Here is a 20,281-nt window from a genome sequence, read left to right as displayed (position 1 = left end):
TTCCATTGTCGTTACTGGTGCTTGTGTTTCTGCAAGCTACAGTGCAGGTACAAATTCCTGCAAGTTGTGTCTACAGCGCTGGGATCTGAGGATTTCTAAACCCTCATTGTTGCCCAGCTGAGCTGTTCCCACTCGCTGCACAGTTCATGGCTGGCTTCAATACGCGGACCAGCTCAACTCTCACGAAGTGAAAGAGACGAACCACATTCCGTTAATTTCGTTCTCGAAACCATCGCCTGCGCACTTTTGATTCATCCGGTGCTCGTCTCGTCGTGGGAGCCATCGCGAGAAGCGGCGAGCCTGCTTCAACCACGGCGCCATGCTGTCGTGATTCACTGTCCCTGAGCCGCTCGCATCGAGCAAAGCCTTCCGAGACGATTTCACCATCCTATCATGCCTCCCCCGCTACTCAGTGCGTCATTCTGACTGTGATGTCCTGTTATTAGCTTGAAATGTAAGCTAGCGATTTGTCATCGACTCTTGACCCAAGGTGCCTCAACCCTATGGGTACACATGCCATCGTGAAACTAGATGCCGAAACCTGGCTTCAGAGTGGCCATCTTTTGCGACTATGACAGGTTCGGCCGAGGGAACCAAGAGACGACGGGCATGTCGACCGCTTACCGCTGCCATTTGACTTGGGCCAAGCCAACAAAGCATCAGTGTTTGCTTGGAGCACTGGGGAGTCCCCTCCGGAATCTATTTCGCCCACATTCGAATGGTTCTTATCTTCTTCAATCAGTCTCCAGAACACCTCCAAGGTGCTCGATATTATCTCTCACTATTTTGATGGTGGATAGCACTCGGATCCTGCCACCCAGCCATGAGCGGTGCCTGCGACCAGTCCGATCTACACTGTTCTCACGCGCAGCGTTGTCACGCATGCTGGACTTACTTTGACACGTCCACGGTTCGTGCTTCCATGCTCATCATTTGCATCAACAATAGCCTGGCCTCGACGTGTCGCATTTCGGCGGGAAACCGCCATATACCCCAGCACGATCTTCATAGTGGTGTTTCGCGGCTTGCGACCAGCCGAGACAATCTCATTCATGCCGTAGGCTTTAGACACCTACGTGATTAATTGGTGTTGTTCCACAGATTGCCGCCATGGCGCTTGAGGAGCGGAGACCCCGAACAAATCTCGCGCAGTGATAGATGGTTCTGCTTGTCGCGCTGTCCACGTCGCGTTCGTCGCGTACTCAAAGAAGGGATATTTCATCCGCCACGAGGGACCTTCAGGTCTGTCTATATGCAAGCCGATCTTCTCACAACAATAAGTCCGACGGGAGAGATCGATCGGGTATTTGCATTGAAGAAGCCATAACATCTCATCAGGAACTTGTGCACATCCATCTCGTGGTCCATGACATGGACTTCACCGGATTCTTGCGCATCGATCGCCAAGGTGTGCCGGCTGTTTTGTTCAGAGTCCACACCAGAGCATTAGAGGCAGTACACTCCCGTACCCCGTCATGGACCGGCCGGATATCCTGCACGAGAACAATTGCATTCAGCTTCCATAACCTGATGGCGCGTCCTCGAAACGTTTCCCGAACCACATTCGTGCGACCGTTAGCGTGAATAGATCGACGCCTAGAGCACGCAAAGAAATAAGGTCATCATGTACAGGCTAGTGGTGGCTACGATCAGGTTGGTGGCCTGTATTCGGCCATGAGCGACCGGCTCCTGTGGTGAATGACGCAGACATGCGACCCAACGCCTCTACCACGCAACGTTCCAGAGTACATCTTGTTGCTCGATTCATTCTCGTTCCCAGGTGATGAACTTCCAAACGCGAGCATTAATTTCGCGAGATGAGGTCGCCCAGGCTTGCCGCCAGTGCTAGTTGTATTCACTTATCATTGACACGGAAGAAGCTCCTCATGACCGCCAGCAAAACATTGGACCGACTAGACAATCATGGCGACCAGAGGGCATCACAGACGCGGCACTTCGGCAGCTCGATGTGTCGCCCATACAAAAGCACAATGGCAACAGGGATAATTGTTCCTTGATTGCATTTTCCCCGATGCCAAAGTCTCTGACCATGTTGCGTCGGGTCTGACACCTCTCACCAAGTAAGGCCATGTAAGGTCTCGCCATTGCACGCCTGATCTCAACAAGAACCTATGGATGTTGGGTCTTTGATTGTCGGACTCGAGTGTCCAAGACGTGATGTTCTCCTCAATCACGAGCGCCGAACGGGAGTTCCAAATGAAGCTGTGTGCAGCCTCTGTCTGATCAGAGTGCAGGGCAACTTTGTCGCGCATTCTGTTGTGACAGCTGGTGGGTTGATTCCCGCAGCGACGCGCAACACCTTGCTGTAGCAAACTTGCGTCTTCGCCAGCTCCCCGCAAAGCGTGAGTGTTGCCCACGTTGACGTCGCTTGCTTTCAACTGAGTTTATTCAACTTCTCAACATTAAATATCAATAACTTAAACAGAGAGGCCCTATAGCCGGCCGACATTAATATCTGATTTTTGATCACTGTTACGTCGGCCCGTTATAGGGCCTCACTGTTTGAGTTGCTGATATTTGAAGTTGAAAAGCTGGATAACCTCATTTTCAACTGAAAGCAAGGGAAAGGAAACCTTGCAATCAGTGTTGAGCCCTTTTCACTTTGCCGTAGGCGTAGACCGGTTCCAGAGCTGGCCTCTCACGTCGACTCTTCCCTTTAGCACCCTTCCTCAGAAGGTAGCATCTTGGCCCCCGACCTGCGATGTTCAATGTGCCAGAGTCTGGGAAACACTGCGAGAGAGACCTGCTGGCAATACTTGCGTGCTTTCAACGCGACCTTGGAGGAGACAGGATGACGCGATCGCCACACGCGTCGCTCTCGTTGCGCCGGAAAATCAACGCAATCTTCCATCCTTTCGTGGGTCTGAGAACAAATGAGGATGATAGGGATGAAGGCCTTTGCAGACGCACTCATTGCACACGTTCAGCTATGTCCTTGTCAGCCTTCCAAGGTCAACAGACCTCACACGGGCCATCGTTATTTACAAGCACCAACTGCAATTGTTCCTGATATCAGCAACCGTCAGTACTGCCTATTCTATCTACAACGTCAAGCACTGACCCGTTAGTCCCAGTCTCCAATCACCAGACATGATGCGCATACGACGAAGGCCCGACAACGACCGACGAGTTCCGAACGATTGACGACGACCGAGCAAGCCAGCACCACCGTTGCGAGCACCCTTCACGAACGAACGAACGACGAACGACGAACGACGAGCGCGGCCGACCGAACGACAAACGACGACAACGACGAAAGACAGCGACTACTCACTAACGACCGCCTGCGATATTAATTCCGACAAATGACGATCGACTGCGATACGAACAATTTACGACATCGACTATTCTTGCGCAACTACGAACGAGAGATCTCAGATGCAGCTATTCACTGAGCACCAACGAAAGGGAAGCCAAACAGACCCCTCCTTGTGAGCGCCACCTGGCCTGTCTTTAGACTCCAACTCTCCGAATTATTACGACCGCCTCGACGCATCTTGGCACAAGCAGATCATTTGTTCCTCAAGGCAGCCACTAGGTGTAGCTTGCTCACTTACAACCTACGCTTCTGGCCATATGTTCCCAAAGTCATGGGCCTACTCCAGCCGTCGTCTCATACTTGAAGCATTTGCGTGCACACCAGCGTGTCGGATATTGGGTGCGCTCTCAACAGGATTCATCTATCGAGACACTTTCCAATTCAAAGCGCTGTCTTTCTAGACAGGGCGCTACTGACGGTGCTTATACCTGACAGAGCGTGAGTTGAACGACCATCACGTACTGCGAACTGCTTTCTGCTGGCACAAGCCTGATTTCGCCCTTCAACTGTCACCAATCTTCATCACCCGCAACATGAGCCTTGCCATTCGTCTTTTGCGTCAGTTTCCTCGCTGAGAATGCTTTACTATGCAGGTCATGCTGCGAATATATTGCAATTAAATATTGATCAAATACACTACTTGTCTTTCGTATCGAGGCCCCGAAGTGATTCCCATTCGTCTTCCGTCATTCCAAACTCGATCAGGTCGTACCACTTGCGATTCATCCAAATAGTGTCTCGTCTTCTGCCTTCCAGCCTGAAACCGATATTCTCGTAAAGATATGCTCCTCGTGGATTGTAATTGGTAGTAGTGATACCAATCGTATGCAGACCGGCGTGCCGGAAACCCCAGTCCACCATCCAGTTGATCGCTTCTCTTCCGTATCCTTTGCCTTGGTACTCTTTAATAAGAGAGATACCAATCTCAGCAGTCCGGTGATGAGCGACTGTTGGTGAGATACCTCCCCACCCGATGCACATGACGCCAATAATAGTTCGGGGCTTCTTCTCTTTGTCTTCTGTCTTCTCGTCGTCGCCATCATCTCTGAGACATATCGCGACACCGAGCAGAGAGTTGACTACAGAGTCTATATATGAGTCGACCTCCTTCGGCCCCTTTGGCAAGAGCATAGTCGGTGCTGACAGAGCCTGGATGACTGGGTCTTGAAGGATGGCGAGAGAGACCTTTTTGAGGGTTTCATCAGTTTTGTCGGCTCGGATGTACTCGAGCTGATTGGACTTGTAGGCATTGACGATGTCTTCTGTTGAGTAGTCCATGGTGATTAATGTGTCTGGAGAGTGCAATAATTGGGTAAATGCTACAGTGATTGAATGTAGCTGACTGATGAGTTATTGGTGATGCTTTTGTAGACATATGAGGTTCTCCAATGCCCAGCCATCTTTGACGCTATTCTTAAGTCGGGTGCCGGATGAGTCATTGGCCGCTTTACGTTCGCTTACTCGTATTCCCTTTTTGGCAGTTATTGAACGCGCAACGAATAGCCGTCTGTCTTTGTAAAGTATTGATCATTTCCAAAGCTTGCACTGGCTAGCTTGTGATACCACGGTCACCTTGCTCGGATTAGGGTATATCATATCACATTCTGAAAGCTTGAGTTAATTGGGATTTTTCAATGTGTTGGCTTGATATATCTCGTTGAGATGTCATAAGCTTTAACAAACAATCAATCAGTACCGTGTGCCAAAGGCGTGAGTCAAATGTTGCACATGTCGATTGAGAAAGCCCTTGTCTTGAACTCTATCTCAACCACATAGCTAATTGCTACCCATAAGTTTAAACTTCAGGCTGCTAATATATATAATAAGGACATGATATTCTTTTTCACAATATAAGCTTCTACCCTAAAAGCTTCTACGATAATTAAATAATCTTATTGCAAGCCCTTAGGGCTTTGCAAAGGGAAGAGACCAAGAGGTATATAATGCTTATATGACCTCGAGTTTGCATCTCTGGACACACCGCCAGAACTCTATCTCAAGAGTCAAAAGATATTATATCTCGAGGCTTCCATCGATCCATCGAATGTTCTGAAATCTCTGCGTATCCCGAAAACCTGACATACAATGGCTTCTTCTATCTTCCACAAATTCCCGCAGCTTCCACCTGAAATCCAACTGAAGATATGGGAAGCCTCGATTCGCCCACCGCAAGCCATCCCTGGCGGTCTGCACTATATTGCGCTTGACCACATGGGAAACACTGTCCCATTGCATAATACGTGGATGGACGAACCCGAAAGACGAAAGTCAGCTTACCAATTGGAAGAAGGTCTCTTAACAGCGTGCTGGGACTCCCGAACGGTTGTTTTGAAGCACAGACTTGAGCAAGACCACTTCCTTAGCCAACACGAGCTCAGACCCATCAGTCTGCACAAAGCCTTGGAGTCCCAAACATGGTATCCGGGAAGAAGGACTCTATTGACTTTCTTGCCTGCTTCAGAGACAGAAAAGCCAATAGTGGTGAAGACGAAAGATGATGATCAGTCACAGGGACTAGTCATCAGCCCCTCTCGAGACCTATTCTGTATCGCCTTGAATAGATCCGGGCGATCTGTTGCCCGCGGGCAAAGCTACCCACTCCTAGCTTACGAAAGGCTTGCCTTCTTGGAACATTGAGCTATCAAACCACGAAGGCTACTACCCAATCAAAGAATTTACCGCTTCGCTAGCCTTCTTGATGAGATTGGTGATTCAAGTTGCACATACCAAGCATTTCAGAACGCCTATCATCAGACTCATCGACAGGAATGCTCGATGGATAAACGACGACAGTACACAGGACACAATTGAGACCTTTTACGACTGCGATGACGAGTATATCGAAATTAGCATGAAGACTGGCTCTTCTTCTGCACGGATCATCCAGCATAGCCCCGTTCTGAAGCTCCTCGACCATATGGGCCGGCTGCTGGAGGCCAACTTTGAGATCCTCCAGCACATAGGCCCCCGCGGCTTCCTGAATCTGCCAGAATTCGTCATAAGAGACTTTGTCTCTATCATCGCCCTGCGACGCAATCAAGCGGGAACTCGAACCTAGTGGAACGTCAGGAGGACTGCGATTCGGAGAGCGTCTGTGATGTCTTCGGTCACTCGGTCAACATTTTTCAATATACAGAAAGGGTACAACATTGGAAAACTGATTCTGCTACTGCGAGTGAGGTGGCGCGCACCAAAGTTCCGAATGAAATGAAGGCCAGTTTACAATTGCTTCGAGCCACGTCTTCTTCGCCAACAGGGGAACTGGGAGTTCGAAACTTGTCAAATAAGCATTGTTCTACCTACAATATTGCAGAATGTAGCTTAAATATTCTAGTTGGTTAGGGTAATCGAGCGTGAATAGAGCAACGCAAAGCGTGAGTGTTGTAAAACTTTACGAGACGCTCGTGGGTTGAAAGTGAAAGAGACTGAATGGGATACCCGGAACATAGTTCAAGATCAATGAGTATCAAACATGTACCCAAGAAAGTCTTTTTTTTTTTTTTTTTTTTTTTTTTTTGGAAAACAGTAGATTTCTCTAATATATTCTCATATACTTTCACGATAGGGTTTGGCATAACTGATGTGTTAGTTATGGATTGGATAGCTGGGCAATTGGTAACCTAACTTGAAACATACTTTCGACTTGATTAGGGAGATCTGGGTGTGGCTTTATATGAAGGTTTACAAAAGCAACAGAGGAAAGGAATACTTGAAGAAGACAGAGGTGCCATTTCAATGCCCTCCCCTCTATTCCAACTTCAGCTTCAGCTCTCCAACCTTGACATATCTAGACAGACAAGTTTCTCATAATGGCCCTCTCAGCCTTTCACCTCTTCCCTTAGCTCCCATGTTAGCTCCGACTACAAATCTGGGAGTCAGCAATACGAAAAAAGCCTACCATAAAACCCAACTCTTCAAGGTGGGACCATGATCCTTTTGACCCAGCAAACTGGATGCCAGAAATTCCCGAAAAGACCGCCCATGGGATACACTACGTCAGGCTTGATCATAAAGGCGACTGTATCCCCCTAGACTGCAATTGGAAGAAACCTCACCCTGTCAACAGATCCGCCTACCTCTGGCATGCTGGCCTTTGGATGGCCTGCAGGGAGTCTCGTGAGGTGATGCAGAAACACTGGTTTGGCCACCCCTGTTACACACAAGAAGGTGTGGACGAGCAGGTGAACGGTGGTCTTAGGAGATGGTTTTATCGCAATGGAGAGGGAGTAGATGTGATTTGGGTTCATTGGGCTCGAGACCAAGATTATGAGCCCTGGCTCATGGCTACATCCCCAGGGGATATGTTTTGCATTTTTCCGGCCAGTTACAAACCTCTCGCAGTTCTCCAGTTCTCCGTATCTCACGGAGACATTGGCGACTACGCTGTCGAGTTTGACCCGGCCCGGACCTCTGAACTGGCAGGTCTCGACAAATATCGGCCAATCTATCGCTTACTACCCACTTTGAAATTCGCCATCAGTATCTTTTGCGAAATAGCAACTATGGATATTCGTCTGCCGTCGGCCATCCATATCATTGACCGATATTCTGGCTGGAAGAGAGTCAGCCCTGAAAATTCCCCGGTGTTTTATGATCGCGAGCACGAATATGTTCCTATCTACCCGAGCGATCCTCTTGCTTCAAATCGTATTGTACGCCATGCACCTATTCTCAGGTTCTTGGACCAGGTTGATCGACTACTCAAGGACACGTTGACCTATAAGCGCAAGCACTCCCCTTTTGCTTTGGGTGATTGCAGTGTTCTGCCCGAGGGACTATCTGTTCGGAAGCTGGTACGTGTCATGGTCAGGCGTGATAACGAGGTGGTACTTGAGGCCACAAAAAGCCATGCTATGAGGCCCAAGGTGAAACACCCAGCCTCAGTAGCCTACTCAAATGAGCGAGCTGTAAGGCAGAAGCCGGCTGTACGATGGAGATGGTAGTTCATATTGGGGGTAGTGCTTTGCACTGGTTTTGCACCATGGGCTCAAAGCGGCAGGATTCTGCATGGATTTCGCGGAGAAGTTGCCTCTATGGGACATGTGATGGAGACAAAATTTGGGCATTAAAATAGAGTCCATGTACGACTGAACAGCTGAAGAGGGAAATGCCGACTGGATAAAAGCCAGAATGTGTTCAGCGCTGCAAGCTGCTTGAGCGTTGAAAATCCTGAAGATTTAGGTGAAGTCTGCATGTAATGGGTGTCTAGTTCTTCTGGCTCTTGGTTAATTATCCTTTGGTTTATAGTTCAAGTGGCTAGGCTGCCATGAAAAGGCGGACAGCCAATGCCAATCATCACATCCATCTTTGGGATAAGGTTTAAGAGGAAACTGAGATATGCATCGCCTGCCCGCCCCTCCAATCATTCGCAGCCTCCAAGAATAGCTTTTCTGAGATACTGACTCACCCCGGCGAGTCTCTTATATTAGACATCAGCCCCGTCATTGACTGTAGATTTGCTCTTCTCGTCCTATTTCTTTCCTTGTTATCCAACCGTCAACCGAACACTTGAGCCGCTGGTCATAGCTGACACCTCGACCTCGCTATGGATACCTCCACATTTCACCCCTTTCCCCAACTACCTTTCGAGGTGCGCGAGCAAATCTGGCAAAATGCCTGCTTTCAGCACAGACGTAGATGAAGAAGCATCCAATACATAAAGATGGACAAAAAGAGGAACCTCGGACGTCTGGACTGCAATTGGGACACCTGCAGTCCAAGGAATAGATCTGTCTACCTATGGCACGCAGGACTCTGGACAGCCTGTCGGGAGTCTTATACCGTCGTATCAAAGTATTGGAAAGAATACGGCTGGCCTGACGTACCTGCTCAGATGCAAGATCGCAACCGCGGCGGAAGAAATTGGTTCATGTTTGAGGAATTATTTGTTGTGTCACAAATTGCTCATATGAGAAGCGATTATATGCCTCTGCGCCAAATTATCGACAACAACATGGAAATATAATGCATCACCGCAGACTCATGGGCGACTCTCGTAAAGAACTGGAAACCGATCTCCGTTCTTGCCGAAAATCCTCAAGGCCAGAGAAAACTACAAAAGTTTCGGAAGCTTGCTGTCAAATTCGATCCCTCCTGGAACGACGAACTGGCTATAGCCACCCGCAATACCCGCATTAGTCAATTTTCCCCTGCGCTCGCGTTTATGATCAGAGTGCTTCTCGATGTGGCATATCAACGTGTCGACGGGCCAAAGCTTATGGTGATCGACGATGTCTCGCAGTGGGCGACACTTAGGCGTCGAGGGAACCCCTTAAGAGCCGCTGACTGCGGTCACGGGTATGTCGAGGCGCAACACACTTTCTGCGGTGGTAATGAGGTCCTCGTTACGGGCAGCCCTATGGATATCTTCATAGATCACCTCGACTTTTTGTTCATACCCAAGCTACAAAGAATTTGCAATACGGATAGCTGGTCGTCGCTTTGGAGTTCCGGCTTTTTCGTTCATATTTTGGGGTGGGACAACCAAGTTCCAGTGAACCACAACAGCGGCACCTATCCCTATCGAAGCTCATGGCGAACCCCAGAGATACTCTGGTGTGACAGTACTAGCCTAAGCGATAAACAACACCCGAGCAAGGTACTCTGGATTACTTGCTTGTGATACTGTGAAAAAGATATCACGTTCCAACCCTCTGTATTAGCAGCCTGAAGTTTGACCTTATGGTCAGCAAGTAGTTCCATAGTTGCTTGCGATGTTTATTTGACGTGAGATCATTTGACGATCGTAGCGTTGACGGGAATGAGCTACTGGAAGAAGACTTTATGATTCACTAGCAACAGATGCACTATTTGCTCAGTTTGCACACTGAGTGGAGGCGGATCGATAACTTGGACTTTCGACTCTTGAGAACTTCTGCAGAAAACAACTTATATCTAACAGTAGGCCCGCTTCCGATCAAGCTTTGCATCCCTTACCTCCGTAGTAAGAGCAATTTTTCCAACGTCCATCTCAGGCTGAACATCCTGTATTTGAACCCTTATTTTCTTTGTTATTAGAAGTCGATCTCCTGCACTGACGCCACTTCCCGCGTAGAGAGACTCGTCAGTAATCCTTATGTAAGGAGAGTCTCGCGTCAGCCCATCAATGCTTTCAAGGAAGTCAGGAGCCACAATTATATGGCGAATGACAATATTGGCTATAGTACAAGCCAGAAGTATAAGTGTTGATATCACAGAAACGCAGAACCACGCAACATTCATAGTATACTGCTTCTCGGTGAATTCGGTCCAGGTTGCAGTGGTGTTGTGCCACATGTCGTTACGTCCAGAAAGGGTAGTTCCATCAGCGCCCGTAAGAACGGTGCTATTGTATGTTGCCATCAAGAACGTGTTTAATGCTGTTGAAAGCCTACCCTCGAAGCGAGTTCGGGATATGTTTGTGAAACAGCCCGCGAAATACGGCCATACGGGATCATCTATGTCGCTGTACATTGTCAGAGGATCATAGATAAACCTCTCGAGATCGCTTGGTCTCAGCATAGTATATGATGCCATTGTAAATGGAATTTCGAACAGAATTGCTTGCGCCAGCGACGCGACTGAGAGGTCCGTTAAATTTGAAGAGAATTTTGGGTCTTTCGTCCTGCGGATCTGCGTCGTTTGACATTCCAAATCTCCAAAGTCGCCCGATCTCGTGCAGTTTACAGTAGCGTCAACATTTGAGGTACCAACGCTGCACACGCGAAGGATGGGGGTTTCCTGTCCCGCACCCTCCGGACAGGTGCCACCGACAACCATCTGTAGGTATGATGCGGGCTTGAGGGGGTTTCGAACAGGGTATATATGATACGAGGTGAGGTTGTCATTAACAAGGTCCAACCACATGTTTGGGTGGCTCCCAAGGTTACTATAGCTATTCATCGGGGATTGCTGATCAGACAGCGACCGGTAAGATGTTGTATTCATCCTATGCCACAGGACCTTTGATCTTTTTTCAGAGTCTTTAGGCGGTAGCCAAGAGCGACCATCAAACTCTTCGCCGCACTTGAGGATATGATAACGCGACTGCAACACCATACTGGAATTGCCTTCCCGAGGAAAAGATCCCCCGCGAATGGGAACACCCATGAAGGAAGAGTATGGTACAATATCATTTGACGGTACCAGTGTCCATGCCGTTGGATTTTCATCGTTGTAGTCTGGGAGATACTCCATAAATGGAATGCGGACATTCCGCCATTGATCCTGTTGGCCCAGGCGAACTGCCTGAGGGGTCCCTCCCAGCTTTTTGACAACATTTTCGAACTGGGGGCTTGAGCTGTTGGCATGTGAGAGCAGTATGTCAGATGCAGAGAATGCAGCGAGAACCGTCCTTCGAAATGCGCCTACCAACGACATTGTCCCGGTACCACCATAAAGCGCGTTCAAATCCCCTTGAAGGTTGGTTGATGAATAATAGGTGGTGGCCAGCAGCGGTGTTTGTGAGAAGTAATGCATGGCAGGGATGTTGGTAGTCTGCGAGTTTGCACGCGAGCCGAGCGATCGAACAACTGCCTGTCCGCCCACAGGGCTTAAGCACCATAATGCTGCGACGCCGAGTGTCCATATGCGAATAAGCCTCAGGGTGAAGAGATTTTTGAACGTTGCTACTGTCGTTTGGCCAGTCAAGAGGAACTCCAATGATCCAAGAGTTGATCCTCGTTCAGCGCTAAACAAAGCAAGAGTCTTGAGAAATGGCCCGATAACCGCTGCGAATGAGATAGGCCAAAGAGTTGCAGCCAGTTGTAAGGCCTCAAGCGTATTCTCGCCAAAGGAGCTTTTCTTCTTGTTATGTAGTGACGCTACAATTCCAAGAAGAACTGGGTTGCGGTTAGTGGCATTGCTTGGGTCACGAATCCGGAGCCTGTATCCTACCAATGTATGTAAGAGGAACTACCAGAAGCAGTACAGATGTGCCAATCCTCGATAACCAAGGAGGGGAGGACTGTCCAAGTGGTAGATGAGCTTTCCGGGTACCGCCAACGCCCGCCCCAATGGCTTCTTCTGTCGCTGTGTATACCTCCATCAATGTAGTCTTTTCGGTAATGTCTGGTCTTGTTTCGGCATCTCTCTCCGCGACTAAATTGATATTCACCAGCTGTGCGTTGCCTGTAGTAATTGGAGGGGCCATAATGAGTGATGTCTTGGGGATAGATTTGGGGTTGTAGAATTTAAGAAGAAAGAGGGGGAACGAAGTCCTGTCAACCAGGGTATATAGTACGGTTAAAACTGAAACAGTCCTTAATTACATTTTGCTGTTGGCTGCACAGCTCATGCATGCCAAGACTGTTGGTTGGTCTTTTCGCCCGTGCAACCTGATATTAACCCAACATGGTCCCTGTAGCACACCCGGATCGTATGATTAGCTTGCTGACATTTAATAAATGTACTTAGGATGGCTAAAAGCAGACTACGTCAATTAACAAATCAGCTACACTTTAGAATGTTTATCGATATTTCTTAACCCTCAAAACTGTCGCCCATGATTCCCCAAACTTAGAGGTTCAATATAATGTATATACTTATTAAGTAATAGGACTCGCAATGCAGGATTGCCAATGAGCGGTTATGAAGAAGGCAAGAGAGCAACAGATCATGAGACGTGAATCTCGATCATGTTCTCACTTAACATGTCGTTTGGAGTTGCAGGAATCAATAGGTTCTGATCCCTCGCGATCTGTTTATTGATGCGGATACGTACAAGGTGAAACAGAACAAGACGACGGTGGAGAAGCCCAGGGCCATGAATATGGTATGCTCGACAAGGTGGGTGAACCTTCCACCGCCCACATATACTCTGTCTGATCCCATGCGAGTATATCGCCCTATATTCGACCGTATCGCTGACACTATTCTGGGATGGCAACTTTCCTTCTGGGATAGCGAGCTTCTTGGCGACCTGGGGACGAAACGCGCTGGTTGATGGAGATGCTTGTGCTCGGCCTTCGGCATGATGGAGGCGTACCAGCTGAATGACAAGCAAACTCGCTTCTCCCACGGATACGCCACTTGCGAGTCTCATCTGCGTGGGGGGAGACTGAGCTGAACGATGAGGCATGCAGAAGAACGAGCTCTCGGCGTATAGCCTTTGTAGTCTCGCGAACGCGTCTTGGATAAAACTTGGATATATCTGAATGCTTCATGTGTCAGTGGATGAGTTCTTTAGAGGTGGCAGGGTTGACCCAGTTGGCAACTCAGTGAAGAGACCAAACTGCTGGACCAAGAGCGTAAGCCTCTCTCGCCAAATCCACCTTCAACACTTGACCTGTCATTGATTTTGAACATCATTGGGCCTCACTAGATTCAACTAGAAGGTCCATCGTGAGCGTGCAAGATCGAGTCTCTGATGTGATATCTCAGCACCTCGATCACGTCGTAGGAGTTGCCGTTCTCTACAATTGTCTGATTAGAACCCAGCTTCGGAGGCCACCCGCTGTGGGCTTGTGGAATCGGGAAGAGACTGGTAAGTTGAAGGTGTGGCAAGCTTGGCCAACTTCTTGGGTCGACTCAGGGGAGCGTTCCTGCTCACTTTCTAAGCGCCTGGCATCCTGCTGCTGGTGTTGACTGCGGCCTTGCCACTGTCTCAGACGTCTTGTCAAAAAGATTAGTCCTTACTGAAATTTAAATTCCTTCAGATTAAACAAGTAGATTCATGAGTTTCTATACCTTTCTTCTGACTGACAAGATGGACCCATCAGATTTTGAGCTTGTGACTTAGGCAACAAAAAGTCACATATGTCTGCGTGACACAAAGTTTCACCAGCCAAGAATCATTCTGATGAGTCATAATAACCAAGGTTTCTTGTTGCACATAAATAAAGCCGCCTCCCCTCCACTAAGTCCAGCACAAACATCTTCCACTTTCCGATCATCTTCCCGTATTTCACGCAACAACGCCACAACCCATTTACTCCACGATGAGTGACGCCACTTTCCACCCATTTCCAAGACTGCCTTTCGAAATCCGGCAACAGATCTGGGAAGATGCATGTTTTGATTGGCGCGGTGACTGTCTCGGTCTGCGTTATATCAAGTTGAATGAGAAACGACAACTTGCCCCCTTGAACTTCGATTGGAAAACCACTAGTCCTCGAAACAGATCTGCATATCTGTGGCACGCGGGTCTCTGGATGACCTGTAAAGAGTCTCGAGATATTGCTGCGAAGCATTGGCGTAAGCAGGGTTGGCCAAATGTCCAAGAAAACACCAAAGACAAAGATCTTGGAGATGCTATCTGGTCTATGACGGAAAGCTATCTACCTAGAGCAGGAGTGATACATAGAAAAGGCGACTACGAACCCTGGCATCAAGTAGTTGATCCATGGCAAGATATATTCTGCATCACACCTGATTCATGGGAACTACTAGTCAGAGACTGGAAACCTATTCAAATCGCAGTTGCGGATGAACGGAGTCGCAACTGCACAGAACGCCTACTTAATATTGCTGTTGAGTTTGACCCCTCGTGGACCCTTGTGCTTGCCAAGCTCAGTCCAGATCATAGCATCACGGACTATCTCCCACCTCTGGCTTTTTTGATCAGAATTCTTTTGGACCTTGCCGATAGAAGGAACGCCCTTGGTATTGGTATAGTCGGATTGATCGAAAGGAACGTTGCACGGGGTGCCGGCATTCCTGCTCAACTTTCTGAGCGGATTTTTCTCGATTGCGATCACGAATATGGACATGTTTCGTACCTAATGCCTACATGTAACCACCCTATTTCTGACTTTCTACACCAACTCGACAGGGTGTTAGGCAAGAAGTTGACCAAAATTCGATACGGCCGAGATCCCTGGATTAAGTACCGTCACCTCTCTCCTAAAGACCTAATGCGCATTGTTGTGAGGCGGGACAATCAAGGCTTTTGATGGTAATGCTCTTACCATCCACACAGCAAAGCAGGCAGAGGAACTCTTCCGTATACCCAGCCTGGTTGTTAGATGAGCAAGACCTAATTTTGAGAAACTTCAGGCCTAAACCTATCTAAAGTCTTCCCTAAGTTTAGAAGACCTTCATCATAACCTTCCCATGGATGGAGTGGTTGACATGGCGGGAAAAACAGCCCGTTTCTTGTCCCGCACTGGGTGCCCTTCGCTGCCCGTCGGCAAGTCCATCCCGTTCCTGCAGGTGCTCCATCGTCGACCCAAACAAGCCTCCACTGCCTTCCACTGCCTGCATCATGAGTCCATTTCTCTTCTTCATCCACGCTCGACTTTCTTTTTGACCATCAACAACATTCCTCCACAACGTCCCTCATCAAAACACCATTTACAAGCATCTCCGAAGCCCAAAAACAATACAGCCGAGCGCCGAGGCCTATCACGCGCCTCACCACAGTTCCCAAGAGCAAGGTGAACATCTTTGCGCCTTCACGTGCGCGCGCGTTACAAGCGCTGAGCTGAGATTTTCTCTGCCGCAGTCCACGCAAGGAGCGATGACCACAAAAACGTGGGAGGCCCATCGGAACCCTGTGGTAAGTTGGCCCATTCCCATGATCGAAATAAGATCATTGTCAAGTTGATGCTGAACTGATTGCTGACCTCTCGCCTCTTCACAGCCTTCAACTGTCAAACGTATGTATCACATCAGTCTTGGGATGGTCAACTGCTGACCTTGTTGTTTTTGTTGCCGCAGACCAACTCAAACTTTTTCGTCGTAAGTATTCCCTCTTTCACCTGCATCACTTCCCCCGAAGTCTGTGTTTGAGAGGGATGCTGACATGTTTGCGTTTGTAGAAAACGATTCACAATGCCCCCGCGTGTAAGTTTTTCTTGATAATCTATAAATACAAACGATGCTAACATTCCTAGAAGACCATCAAACACTATCTCAACACTGTAAGTATCCATCCATAGTATATCAGCACTCCCCCCTACCGACCGGCCAGCGAACAAACGACCAATGACACGCAACATAATCCGGTTCCTTCGCCACCACCCCATTTGAGATACTTTCTCAAAGTCCAACGACAGACAAAACCCGACAGGTCATTGGGCTGGCCGTCTCTCTCAAAGCGCTCTCTAGCACCACGCTTGGCTTGCTTGAACTATGCCCGACCAAACATAGTGAACAAGGGGGGGTCTTTACAGAAATAGATGGGGGCCTTACAAAAGGGTATTAACAAGTTTATCAGGAGACAAACGACTACCAACCCTCCCAGGGTAGCGGCTTCGGCCGCGGTCGTGGTGGCGCCTCGAGTGGCCCTTCAGGGCAGTAGCAGCAGCAACAGACCACTCCAGCGGCAAAGGTACTTTATGCTTCTAATGTCCGAACACCCCCTGGTTTATGCTAATGAGTAGAAAGTCCCAACCAACAGTGTGCTTCCCTGCCGCGAGCCTAATCCTTGCAAAGCTTGACTAAGGAGAGCCTAAACTTTGCAAGATTAGGCCTAAAGTTACACCTAGTTCCGTCTGAACTTAGGATGTCATGGTCAAGTCATTGATGACCAATGGCCAGTGTGGACAGAAATGTGGACAACCAAACAGTCTATCTCCATCGCCTAATACATGGGGCAGACGAATGAATAACTCGAATTTCCGTTACGGAGACGGCAGACTCCTCTCCAAACTGTCGCCAAATCTTTGTCGGGCATTTTGGAATGGCAGACAATGGACATCAAAACAGTCCCATTTCAATAACAAAATGGTAGGTTCACACTGAGCTCCACGGAAAATAGTCGATGGATGATACTGATCAATTGTTTGCGACCGTAGAAGTTCGAGAACGCCTACAAAGTAAGTCAATACTATTGTCCTGGGTAGAGCTTTACTGACCATTCATGTAGAAAGCGATCGACAAGCTGGCAGTTAGCATAAGCAATATTAGAGTGTTAAAGCGCTCAACGCAAAGCTGCACCAAACTGGGAAGTGGGAGAATAAGAAAGTATTGTTGGCCTGTTGGTAGGACCGAAAAATGCACGAGGCCCCGGGAGAATGATGTTGGTATTAGTATCAGCCTCGCCTCTCAAAGTTCTCAAGCTGGTCATATATTCACTTCAGAATGTGAAAGCTTTTGTTCAATCCTCCCCAATTCTTCTCTTCTCCTGTGTTATGCCGTGAAAGGACCAGATCTTGGCTTGCGCACCTGCCGCTTCAACCTGGGCCATGCATAAGCTCTTCCCGTGGTATCATCTCTGCCATTTGCCTTGTTCAAACCATCATCCCAAACTCACACTTTGCACACAAACAGGTTCAAAATCGCCGCTCGCGACAAAGATAACAGTCTTGCATGTCCAACGACGACACATCCAACCATCGCGGCCAGCATTTACATTTCTTTTCCCCCATCACAAAACACAACGCAGTAACGAATCCCTGACCTGGCGCCTTGAAGTAGGACAGTCTCTCGACACGTCGGTCGGATTCCAATCTTCAGCCTCATCCATCCCAAAACGACCGCCTTTCAGCAATGCCGAGGCTGGTATATCGAATCAGATCTCCGATAGTCTAAAATCCATCCGATCAAAAGCGAAACACTGATTCCCAATATGGGCTCTTGTCGTGCTCACATGACTTTGTCTCCAAGTCCTACAGTATTGAGCGATGTGTCAAGGCATCATTACGTCAAAATTTAGTCCCGAATCTGTCAGATGAGGATGCAATCCCACGGAGCAACAAACTAATAGTTCTGCAGGCTTGATGTTATCGGGTTTCTTGACTATCTGATCGTCCGCTGAGCCCAGTCAGAGACATTTTATCGAGATGATAGTCCTCCGATTTCGACGGCAGAAAGCTCCCAAGTCACAACACAGCTGAGCATTCGTTTTACCCCGAGAAATGAAAGTCTCTTGCTCACTTGGGCGATCAATCTCGTTGCAGCAATACACAACACCATGCGATCCTGATCCTTCAGCCCTAAGTTCTGTGTGGTGATTATAAGCTCTTAGCGCCCCACGTCTTCCGGCTCGGCCTATCATCATGATCGTCCATAGGAGACATCCCTCTCGTTATCATGGTCTCACTCGGTCGTTGGAGCATGCAGTTGCCGAGTCCTTGAACATGGCTACCTGCGTTCCCGAAAACAAATCTGCTGGCTACTGAGTGACAAACATTTTCCAGAACGGGCACCAGAATATCACATTCTTGTTTCATCCTTCTCTGGCACTTCTTCCTGTGAAAACCCCGCATTTGTTCCAGAAGCCGACCTGCACTAAACAGCATCAAGAGCTGGGGTGGGGGGGCCACTCGCTGTCAGACGTCATGTTCAAGGTGGATGCCTAATGTGGGTGTGTTCGAGGGAGAGTCAGCGAAGTGGAGGAGGCGGTTGGGGCAGTCTTCCCAAAAAGGCGTCACTATTACTGCACGACTGTTCATCACTCCTGACACTTCTCTGGCCTCCCCATTGGTTGTGATCAAACTATCATATGGTACAGCGAGTGAGAAGGTATCGCGCAAGCATGGACAAGGAAGTCAGCTGGCTGCCAAGTTCACGAACAGATTCTCAGTATACCCTCATGCCTGGGTCCTCTAGCATTATGGGCTGCCACTGTTGGACAATATTCGACGATGATGCAGTTTATTCTGGGTCAAATACTGAATCACTTGATAGTTCGACAACAATGTCGCTCAGCTTCAGCTCAAGTCCGCATTACCCAGTTCTGGGAAATGACGGTATTCACGAATGCGTCACAAGAGGGGCTCACATTGGCTTCCTGCTGTCCTTGCCTACACTGGCAACTGATGCTCAATTTGTTCCAGAGTCCATTCTTTCTCTCAGTGGAAGCAAAGCGCATATTACCAAAGTCGGCACCCTTTTGGCCCATCACTTAGTGCTCAGTATGTTCCAAGACAGAGCTTCGCAAACAGGCCAAACAGCTCATGTCCTGCAGTACAAGAAACGCGCTTCCGCCATATTGGTGGTACATGGGTACGACAATTGTCATATGGTACTTCCACTCTCATGGACCTGATACGTAACACTTCTCTCATCCTCCCATACAGCTTGTGCAATTTTGCTTCCGGCTCAAGTCTCGTTGTGGTTGAGGAATTGCCAACCGCTGTATCTTTCTCCTATTCGTCCTGATCGTGCCAATGGTCGAGCTGCATTAGGAGCCCAAAAATGTAACCCGGAACAAAGCTCGAGGTCGAGCCCTTCGCATGGTGCTAGAACTGCGCGTAAGTGAGTTCCTTCCATCAGGCTACTATTCATCTTGCTAACGATGCTAGCAACTCGAACTGCACGGACGGCATGAACGGCATGGGTAGCTTTCAGGGCATGGACATAAATGGCATGAGTGGACTTGGAAGTGATTTGGCCAAGGCTCGAATAACATGGAGCCATAAGAGTCCTATCTAGAGACTACCTTCAGGCCTGTAATTGAATCGGATTCGTCAGTTGGAGTTTCTTGGTCGCGACCTTTTGTGCGTGGGCGAATCTCAGCTGCCACTGGGATCTCCTCGTACCACCCCCGTGACGCCAATATTGAACTTGACATACTTGTCTGGTGGTGACGGTCTTTGGTGTTTAATCGCAATACGCCATGGGCCGATCTTTCTAGTTACAAAGACCTCAATTTCTTTATTCCTACCTGTCTGCATGATCAGTGAGGATGAATGCCTTTATTGTCAAGATGGGATCCCAAGATGGAGATGTCATGACGAAGTTGCAAATCCGTCGCATCATTAGACCTAAGCACAAGTGTGCAATGATCACCACGTGGCGTTCCCTGCTCCATTGCAGAAACTTAGTTCTGGTTCTTAAGAATAAATTACCTTATAGCTTTCAGAGAAGCAAACTTTATCTCACAAGGCTCCGAGGCAGGCACATAGTTCTAAAAGTTACTTCGAGGCTCAAAGCTTATGCTGAGCCCTTCACTGAAGATGAGCGACGTTGCAACTGTTATATAAAGCTTGAATGTCGCCATTTGTTCATCCCATATTTCTTTCCCATTTAATTTTGTAAACTAAACAAGTTTATTTCTACCGCATCCGCAACAACAAG

At 48.4% G+C, this 20,281-nt stretch overlaps 7 protein-coding genes across 7 annotated transcripts; 5 read left to right on the top strand and 2 right to left on the bottom strand.

Moving 5' to 3' along the window:
* Nucleotides 1-3,976: 3,976 nt before the first annotated feature.
* Nucleotides 3,977-4,811, bottom strand: BKA55DRAFT_656674 (acyl-CoA N-acyltransferase; the record flags this gene model as incomplete). Its single annotated transcript, XM_046197461.1, has 1 exon — nt 3,977-4,811. The coding sequence occupies exon 1, from the start codon at nt 4,616-4,618 to the stop codon at nt 3,977-3,979; it is 642 nt and encodes a 213-aa protein (XP_046041830.1). The 5' UTR covers nt 4,619-4,811.
* Nucleotides 4,812-5,425: 614 nt separating this feature from the next.
* Nucleotides 5,426-6,398, top strand: BKA55DRAFT_697889 (uncharacterized protein; the record flags this gene model as incomplete). The annotated part of the gene is made up of 2 exons (XM_046200457.1): nt 5,426-5,821; nt 5,946-6,398. 2 exons carry the CDS (start codon nt 5,426-5,428, stop codon nt 6,396-6,398), a joined length of 849 nt encoding a protein of 282 aa, XP_046041829.1.
* A 533-nt stretch (nt 6,399-6,931) lies between these two features.
* Nucleotides 6,932-8,283, top strand: BKA55DRAFT_599838 (uncharacterized protein; the record flags this gene model as incomplete). The annotated part of the gene is made up of 2 exons (XM_046196450.1): nt 6,932-6,955; nt 7,195-8,283. The coding sequence occupies 2 exons, from the start codon at nt 6,932-6,934 to the stop codon at nt 8,281-8,283; spliced, it is 1,113 nt and encodes a 370-aa protein (XP_046041828.1).
* Nucleotides 8,284-9,002: 719 nt separating this feature from the next.
* Nucleotides 9,003-9,769, top strand: BKA55DRAFT_599837 (uncharacterized protein; the record flags this gene model as incomplete). The annotated part of the gene is made up of 3 exons (XM_046196449.1): nt 9,003-9,230; nt 9,342-9,637; nt 9,715-9,769. The coding sequence occupies 3 exons, from the start codon at nt 9,003-9,005 to the stop codon at nt 9,767-9,769; spliced, it is 579 nt and encodes a 192-aa protein (XP_046041827.1).
* A 329-nt stretch (nt 9,770-10,098) lies between these two features.
* BKA55DRAFT_719678 (uncharacterized protein) lies at nt 10,099-13,084 on the bottom strand (the record flags this gene model as incomplete). The annotated part of the gene is made up of 3 exons (XM_046200975.1): nt 10,099-12,159; nt 12,215-12,537; nt 13,041-13,084. The coding sequence occupies 3 exons, from the start codon at nt 13,082-13,084 to the stop codon at nt 10,235-10,237; spliced, it is 2,292 nt and encodes a 763-aa protein (XP_046041826.1). The 3' UTR covers nt 10,099-10,234.
* Nucleotides 13,085-14,256: 1,172 nt separating this feature from the next.
* On the top strand, nt 14,257-15,210 carry BKA55DRAFT_697886 (uncharacterized protein; the record flags this gene model as incomplete). Its single annotated transcript, XM_046200456.1, has 1 exon — nt 14,257-15,210. One exon carries the CDS (start codon nt 14,257-14,259, stop codon nt 15,208-15,210), a length of 954 nt encoding a protein of 317 aa, XP_046041825.1.
* A 3,398-nt stretch (nt 15,211-18,608) lies between these two features.
* BKA55DRAFT_719675 (uncharacterized protein) lies at nt 18,609-19,923 on the top strand. Its single transcript, XM_046200974.1, has 3 exons — nt 18,609-19,116; nt 19,282-19,459; nt 19,507-19,923. The coding sequence occupies exons 1-3, from the start codon at nt 18,705-18,707 to the stop codon at nt 19,634-19,636; spliced, it is 720 nt and encodes a 239-aa protein (XP_046041824.1). The 5' UTR covers nt 18,609-18,704; the 3' UTR covers nt 19,637-19,923.
* The last annotated feature ends 358 nt before the right edge of the window (nt 19,924-20,281 follow it).

The sequence above is a fragment of the Fusarium redolens genome (assembly GCF_020744475.1).
Source record: "Fusarium redolens strain MPI-CAGE-AT-0023 chromosome Unknown BKA55scaffold_30, whole genome shotgun sequence".
In the NCBI taxonomy this organism is placed as follows: Eukaryota; Fungi; Ascomycota; class Sordariomycetes; order Hypocreales; family Nectriaceae; genus Fusarium; species Fusarium redolens.
This window is presented reverse-complemented; position numbering and strand designations above follow the sequence as displayed.

Coding starts and splice junctions, on each gene's coding strand:
- BKA55DRAFT_719675 (XM_046200974.1), top strand. CDS start 18,705: ATGGTACAGCGAGTGAGAAGGTATCGCGCAAGCATGGACAAGGAAGTC. Junction 19,117..19,281: donor GGCCCATCACTTAGTGCTCA/GTATGTTCCAAG, acceptor CCTCCCATACAG/CTTGTGCAATTTTGCTTCCG. Junction 19,460..19,506: donor GGTGCTAGAACTGCGCGTAA/GTGAGTTCCTTC, acceptor TAACGATGCTAG/CAACTCGAACTGCACGGACG.